An 8,505-nucleotide genomic window follows, 5' to 3' on the forward strand; every position below is an offset into this window, starting at 1 on the left:
ATCTGATAGAATTTGCCTGTGAAGTCATCTGGTCTTGGACTTCTGTTCATTGAGAATTTTTTAATCAGTTTCAATTTCAGTACTTGTGATTGGTCTGTTCATATTTTCTGTTTCTTCCTGGTTCAGTCTTGGGAGATTGTACTTTTCTAAGAATTTGTCCGTTTCTTGCAGGTTGTTCATTTTATTGGCATATAGTTGCTTGTAGTAGTCTCTTATGATCCTTTGTATTTCTGTGGTGTCAGTTGCAACTTCTTTTTCATTTCTAATTTTATTGATTTGAGCCCTTTCCCTTTTTTTCTTTATGAGTCTGGCTAAAGGTTTATCAGTTTTGTTTATCATTTCAAAGAACCAGATTCTAGTTTCATTGATCTTTTCTATTGTTTTCTTCATCTCTGTTTCATTTATTTCTGCTCTGATGTTGTGATTTCTTTCCTTCTACTAACTTTGGGTTTTGTTTATTTTTCTTTCTCTAGTTGCTTTAAGTGTAAGGTTAGGATGTTTGAGATTTTTCTTGTTTCCTTAGGTAAGCTTGCTATGAACTCCCTCTTAGAACTGCTTCTGCTGCATGCCATAGGTTTTGGATTGTTGTGTTTTTGTTTTCATTTGTCTCTAGGTATTTTTTGATTTCCTCTTTGATTTCTTCACTGATCCATTGGATGTTTAGTAGCATTTTGTTTAGCCTCCACGTGTTTGTGGTTTTTAGTTTTTTTCTTGTAGTTGATTTCTAATCTCATAGTGTTGTGGATGGGAAAGATGCTTGATATGATTTCAGTTTTCTTAAATTTATTGAAGCTCTCTTTGTGGCCCAGCATGTGATAAGTGCTGGAGAATGTTCCATGTGCACTTGAAAAGGATGTATATTATGCTGCTTTTGGATGGAATGCTCTATAAATATCAATTAAGTGCATCTGGTCTAATGTGTCATTTAAGGCCTGTGTTTCCTTATTGATTTTCTGTCTGGATGATCTGTCCATTGATGAAAGTGGGGTGTTATTTTAAAATCTGTTTTGTCTGATATGAGTATTGCCACTCCAGCTTTCTTCTGATTCCCATTTATATGGAATACCTTTTTCCATCCCCTCACTTTGTCTGTATGTGTCCATAGATCTGAAGTGGGTCTTTTGTAGACAGCATATATATGGGTCTTGTTTTCGTAGCCATTCAGCCAGTCTGTGTCTTTTGGTTGGAGCATTTAATTCGTTTTCATTTCAGGTAATTATCAATATGTATGTTCTTATTGCCATTTTGTTAATTGTTTTGGATTTACTTTTGTAGGTCTTTTTCTTCCCCTTCCTCTTTTGTTCTCTTCTGATTTGATGCCTGACTTTTTATTGTTGTGTTTGGATTCTTTTTTCTTTTTTGTGTGTGTGTATCTGCTGTAGATTTTCAGTTTGCATTTACCATGAGGTTTTGATATAGCAGTCTGTATATATATACAAGATTATTTTAATTTTCTGGTCTTTTAATTTCAAATGCATTTCCAGTATCCTGGATTTGTACTCTTTTCTTCTCACAGTTGCTGGTTTTGATATCATATTTGTGTGTGGATGATTTCCTACCTTTACTGTCTGTTTGACGATTTCCTACCTTTACTGTCTGTTTGCCTTTACCAGTGAGCTTTCTCATTCTTAATTTTCTAGTTGTGGCCTTTTTTTTTTTCCCTGCCTAGAGAAGTTCCTATAACATTGGTTGCAAAGCTGGTGTGGTGATGCTGAATTCTCTTAGCTTTTGCTTGTCTGTAAAGCTTTTGATTTCTCTGTCAACTCTGAATGAGAGCCTTGCTGGGTAGAGTAATCTTGGTTGTAGGTTCTTCCCTTTCATCACTTTAATATACTGTGCCACTCCCTTCTGGCCTGCAGAGTTTCTGCTGAGAAATCAGCAACACATAACATACAATGGAATCCCCATAAGGTTATGTGTTGCTTTTCTCTTGCTGCTTCTAATATTTTTTCATTGGCTTTAAGTTTTGTCAATTTGATTACTATGTATCTCAGTGTGTTCCTCCTTGGGTTTATCCTGCCTGGGACTCTCTGCACTCCCTGGACTTGGGTGATTGTTTCCTTTCCCATTTTAGGGAAGTTTTCAGCTAGTATCTCTTCAGATATTTTCTCAGGCCCTTTCCCTCTTCTCCTTCTGGGACCCCTATAATGCGGTGCATTTAGTGTTGTCCCAGAGGTCTCTTAGACTGTCCTCATTTCTTTCCATTCTTTTTTCCTTATTCTGTTCTGTGGCAGTGATTTACACCGTTTTGTCTTCCAGCTCACTTACCTGTTGTTCTGCCTCATTTGTCCTGTCACTGATTCTTTCTAGTGTATTGTTCACTTCAGTTTTTGTGTTGTTCAGCTCTGTTCTTTAGATCTTCTGTCTTCTCCATCTGTGCCTCCACTCTTTTTCTGAGATCTTGGCTCATCTTCTCTCTCGTTGCTCTGAATTGTTTTCTGGGTAGATCACCTGTCTCCATCTCACTCGGTTCTTCTGGGGTTTCCTCTTGTTCCCTCGTAGAGGACATACTCCTCTGCCGTCTCATTTTGTCTAACTGTCTGTGGTTGCGGTTTCCATTCTGTAGGCTGCAGGGTTGTAGTTTGTTTTGCTTCTGCTGCTGCCCCCTGGTGGATGAGGCCAGTCTAAGAGGCTTGTGCAGGTTTCCTGTTTGGGAGGGGCGGGGTGGGGGACTGGTGCCCGCCCAGTGGGTGGAGCTGGGTCTTGTCCCTCTGGTGGGCAGGGCCATGTCAAGGGGTGTGTTTAGCCAGCAGCTGTGGGCTCAGGAAGACTTTAGGCAGCCTGTCTGCTGATGGGGAGGGGTTGTATTCCCACCCAGTTGGTTGTTTGGCCTGAGGCATCCCAGCACTGGAGCCTGTATATAGGCTGTTGGGTAAGGCCAGGTCTTGGTGAGAAAATGGCGGCCTCCTGAAGGGCTCAAACCGATGAGCACTCCCCAGAATTACCACCACCAGTGTCTGTCCCTGTAGTGAGCCACAGCTTCCCCCCCGCCACCTCCAAAGGAGACCCTCCAATACCAGCAGGTGGGTTAAGCCCAGGCTCCTGTGAGGTCACTGCTTTTCCCCCTGGGTCCTGGTGTGCACGAGACCTTGTGTGCACCCTCCAAGAGTGGAGTTTCTCTTTGCCCCAGTCTAACCCCGCTGGCCTTCAAAGCCAAATGCCCTGGGGGCTCCTCCTCCTGATGCCATATCCCCAGGCTGGGGAGCCTGATGCAAGGCTCATAACCTTCACTTCTGTGGGAGAACTCTGAGATATAATTATTTTCCAGTTTGTGGGTCACCCACCCAGCAGGTATGGGATTTGATTTTATCACAATTGCACCCCTCCTATTGTCTCATTGTGGCTTCTTCTTTGTTTTTGGATGTAGGATATCTTTTTGGTAAGTGCCAGTGTTTTTTTGTCGATAGCTGTTCAGCAGTTAGTTGTGAATTTGGTGTTTTCATGAGAAGAGGTGAGCTCACGTCCCTCTTCTCCACCATCTTATCTCCATCCTCAAAACAGCCGTTGATATTTGGTGCATTATCTTAATTGAACAAGCCTCAGTTTCCTTGTATGAGAGGCTTGTCTTGGGCAGCTGCAAGATGAGTAGATCTCCGCACCCACCTGGCAGAATCTTGAGGTTTATATAGAGGCTTTAATGGGGCTAAGTCACATACACAGTCCAGATGGTCTCAACAACACCTTACTCTCTCAAGACTTCTTCCATGAAATTGCTTTGTTTTTTTAACCATAACTAACTGTCTTGCACACATTCTGGAGGCTTATAACTAAGATTCTAGATGCTGGCCTTGCTGGTGTTAGCCTGAGCTATATTTAAACTCCACCTGGTTTTCTTTTAAATTCCTTAGCCATAGCTTATTCTTACCTACCAAACAGTTAGGCCGATAGAATCTTCTAGAGTGGGTGCCAGCAGACTAGATATCACAGGCCCACTCCAGACACCACCATTTGGAATACAGTGCACACAGATATTTATGTATTGCCTGGGGCTGCTTTTGCACTTCAGCAACAAAGTTGAGTAGTTGGGACAGAGACTGTGGCCCACAAACTCTAAAATATTTATTATCTGGCCCTTTACAGAAAAACTTGGCCAACCCCTGCTATAAAATAATATTTAGAGTTAGTGTCTGTTACCATAAGGTAGCAGATCAAAGTAAAATACAATGTTATTTCCAGATCACACAAAGTCCAGCCAGCCTGTGGGGTTTTTTTTGTTTTTTTGTTTTTTTTGGCCATGCCCTGAGGCATGCGGAATCTTTGTTCCGGGATCTTTGTTCCTCAACCAAGGATGGAACCCGTGTCCCCTGCAGTGGAAGCTCGGAGTCTTAACCACTGGACCACCAGAGAAACCCCCAGTCTGTGTTCTTCATGTCTGCCAGGTCTCAACTTGTTACCATTGGCATTCATTCTTACTTCCCCACGGGTGGTAAATAAGTGATTTTATGTGCCACATATTTTATATGAGTTGCCTTCCTGTTTCATTGGTGGCCAGAGGGGTCGATGACTTACCTAAGCTCATAATGAGCCAGATTCAAGCTCCTGTCAGGTGCAGACCTGCGTTCTTACCCACCACAGTCTGTGTGTCTAAACTGAAAAGACAGGGCTTTGAAAATGCTGGAAGGGCTTTCAGCAAGGACTAGGCTGCTAGTCCCCAGGCTGCTTTATAGTTGAGGGATCGCCCCTCACCCCTGCAAAAAGTAAGCTCAAACCTTTCCTCCTAACCCCTTTCAGGATTAGCCTTACTTCTGTTTTCTCCTCTCCTCTCCACTTCCACTATATTATTTTGTGCTTGCTGACTTGTGATGGTAATGCTCTTAATTAACTAAGTACTCTTGCTTTGTACTACAGACTTTCCCACTAGATGCCCTTCTGGTGACTTAATTGTTCCTTTTGTATCCCTTCCTGCCATTCTTCCCAGTTAATATTCTGAGTGAAGTACTCAATGGCTAATTGTAGTTAATGTGACATTGGTTTTTTTTCTTTTTCTGTGCCCAGATATAGGTTTGACCCTCGTCTCATGTTCAACAATCATGGCAGTGTCAGGACTCGAAGGTTTTCAAAACATCTGTAGCACCTCTGCGGTTGGATCCCTTGCACGCCTCTTTCTGATGAAGTGATTGTAGTAGGTGTCTGTAGCTAGTCTTCAAGACCATGCCTGGAAGGGTTTCTGGACTGGCTTTAAGTCCTGTTTGAACAAGCAACCCAATCAGCTGACTTCCTTGTGCAATGTGTTAAACTGTGAACTCTGCCTTTGTGTCAGGAGTGGCTGTCCCTGGTCCCTTTATTCAACTGATGATGATACTCCTGAGGTCTTTGTTCTCACCAAACCCTTTCTGTCCTAGGGCCACAGTTCTTGATTATTCCCCATGTGGTCAAAGTCTAGATTTGTAAATCCATTCAGATAAATGGCAGTGCTTTAGGGGGCAAGAGTTTTGGTATGTGCTTGACCTAAAATCAGAGGACCTGCATAGCATTCGCGATTGAACACTTCCCTATCAAAAATACTAATATCACATGGCTTGAAGAATAACCATCAGAGCTGAACCATCTGATTAAGAACAAATGCCATTGTTTTTAGATCAGTAGAAATACACTGTTTATAATATCCATCACAATGGATCACAAATTCAAAACGCATCCATGAAGCTCTGTTCATTTTTTGGAAATTCTGGGCTGGTGCTACACTGAAATAGAACAGTAGCAAGCTTTTGGTAAAGGCTAATTCCAGGTTGTTACTGAAGGTGATGGACATCTACTTTCCAGGGGCTGCTAACCACATGGAGTGCCAGTGAGCACCAGGGGTATCTGGGGAATGTCTCTTCTCTTGATACTTTCCTTTCTCGGATCTGAAATATAAAGTGGGTTAAGTATTTCAGCAAAGAACTTCCAAGGGTTGGTGAAGGTTGTGTTTTCTGAGGGCCTTCTGTAGGTAGGGCTCTCTGGTTGACAGGTTGAAGGGCTATAAATCAGGGTGTAGTAAGTGCCTGTCCAGCAGGGAGCCTGGGTTCTAGTCCCATGTGTGACGTTGTGAGACTCCCTCTGCATATTGCTGACCTTCTGTTCATTTGTTAGAAGATGTAGGAATTCCTTAGAGTTGATGCAGAATACCAACTACTTACCTTCTTCCCTTTCAGAAAACTTCTTGAGTTTTTGGAGGCTTGTGTACTTTGGGCCTAATTCACTATTCCTCTGTTGAAACCCAATCTTCTTGAGATTTCCTCACTGTTTAGAACACCTGCATTTCTGTCTCTTGGCTCGAAGACCAATCCCATTTCTTGTGTTTTCTTCACAAGAAGGTTACTTGGTGATGTAGCAGCAGGGGAGGAGGAGGAACTGTGGTTTATAACCTGTTCAACTCAGGCAGTAGCGATTTTAGCTTTATGTAAGGTCCTAGGTTGAGCTTTAAGCACTTTGTAAGACATGGCCATAAGTAACTTTTCTATCACAATTCCAGATAGCCATGTTGGGTTAACAACCATTGGGTTTATTCCTTTACCTCATACAATCCCAGTAACTGTGGTGGTATTTAGAGGTGAAATGGGCAAGTGAAATGAATACCTCTGCTGTGACCATTTTAGGAAAAGAAATTCTAACAATTTTGTAACTAAAAACAAACTACAACGTTGAGTATGGGTATTGGTTTTATTCTACACTTTTGAGTCTTAACATAAATCAGTCAGCTTCCACATTAATGGAAGTTGACCATGGTTATTCCTGAATAAAGAGAAACCAACTCTTACCAGGTCTTGTACTGTGATGTCATATTATTCAGTTTTATGATGCTGGTTCCTGAAAGCAGATGATGTCGTAAGAGTGACACAAATCAGCTGCTGATAGTATTCCTGTCCCACTGCTCTTACATTCATCAGACTTTTGTTTGGGGGATGGGCAGGGCAGGGAATGCAGTGAAGCCCTTTTTTTGTACCCCTAATTTTTGAATGGCCTCTAATTTGACTTTTTCTCTTAGACTGGTTGCATTCTGGATCTACACTAAAATCATCTTTCATAAAGAGTCCTGTTTCTAGACTAGCAGACCACAAAATGCACTGGAATTTTTCGAAATGATGTATACAAGGGCCCCACTGCAAGAGGCTTGCCTTGTTTCTCTCTTAATTGTACTGATTTGAATTTTGATTATTTTCCCTTTTAAGAAGACCAGGTCCGTATGTATTGGTAATAGAAAACTGTAACCATTAGGAACGAACAGAGGTCTCGGGGAAGAATAGAGATTTTGCCTTATAAGATTTCCTATTACAAAGCTCTCCCTCAAGTAAAATAACATTCCCTACAACTAAAAAGTAGGGAATGCCTTTTGAGTATCTTTGAATTTGACCAATGGTGCTGTTGCAAAATACATTTTAATTGACAACAGTAGGGTTTTTGTACAAAATAGTAATGATAGCCATGGAAGGTTATATTTTTGTGTCTAAGGACTAGTGTTTTAATGAAAGAAGATAAATTGTCCTAGGATCCTTATTAAGAGAAAGCAAAGGGTATTTAAACTGATCCACCAGTGGAACTAGGTGGGAATATTTGAGTCTTGTTTCACCACCGCTTAGGTCCACCTGAATTTGTGAATTCATGTGTTTGCATCATCTGTTCTTAGAAGTTATTCTGCCCTGGCTCTGTGTCATTTCAGTCATTTGACTAAGAAAGTGCCCTTTGAAGGACCCTGTTCACTGCTGCACTTTTCAATGAATTAAAATTTATTTCTGTTCTAGTGGGAATGTGTCCTTTGTTTTAGTCCACAAGTAGTAATTTTGACAAAATGTTCTTTGCTGTATACTGTTTAATGTTTTAATCACTCACCTAGTACTGGAGATGGGCTGTCTCGCATCAGGTACCATACTCCCTACCTGGAAACCTCGTTCGTGTATATGTGTGGTCCCTGCTGCCCCGTATCCCTGAATGAGCACCATGTAGAAAATCCTTCCTGATAAATCGTTATGCACTTACAGTTTGGAGAGGAAAAAAAAAAAACTTACCTTGACCAGCTTTAAATTAGATAAACTAAGCTCACCGTCAGAGGTGCCTTGCCTTGATGTTCAGTCATGGGATCCATTGCCCTAAATGAGAAGTAAGTCCTACTGGAGTTGACAAACTTTTTCTTAAAGGGATAGTTAATATTTTAGGTTTGCAGGCTATGTCTCTATCACAGCTACTTAACTCTGCTGCTTCAGTACAAAAGTAGCCATAGACAACACAAATGAATATGCATGGCTATGTTCCAACAAAACCTTACCCAAAAAAACCCATAATTTGCCAACCCCAGACCTAGTAGGTTGCCTCTTATAAGAAAAACAAGATGTTAGAAGACACCCATAAAATTTCCAGACTACTATAAGAAAAACAAGTAATTGAGTTTATCACAGTATCAAGCCACCAAGGAAGAGGAGAACATTTATTTACTTAGACTCAAAGTGAGGGTAAGTACAGACTCTACTAAATCCATTTTTCTAATTTGTAGCCACCCCCCACTCCCACTGAGACTGTACCCTGCCCTGT

At 41.4% G+C, this 8,505-nt stretch overlaps 1 protein-coding gene across 1 annotated transcript in view; it reads left to right on the forward strand.

Moving 5' to 3' along the window:
* GNS (glucosamine (N-acetyl)-6-sulfatase) overlaps positions 1-7,720 on the forward strand; it is a 53,915-nt gene extending 46,195 nt beyond the window's left edge. Inside the window, exon 14 of the mRNA XM_060112836.1 lies at positions 4,996-7,720. Within this exon, the coding sequence (XP_059968819.1) occupies positions 4,996-5,071 (76 nt within the window). The 3' untranslated portion in view covers positions 5,072-7,720. The remainder of the gene's footprint in view (positions 1-4,995) is intronic.
* Positions 7,721-8,505: the final 785 nt, after the last annotated feature.

This window comes from Mesoplodon densirostris, chromosome 11 (genome assembly GCF_025265405.1).
Source record: "Mesoplodon densirostris isolate mMesDen1 chromosome 11, mMesDen1 primary haplotype, whole genome shotgun sequence".
NCBI classification, from domain to species: domain Eukaryota; kingdom Metazoa; phylum Chordata; class Mammalia; order Artiodactyla; family Ziphiidae; genus Mesoplodon; species Mesoplodon densirostris.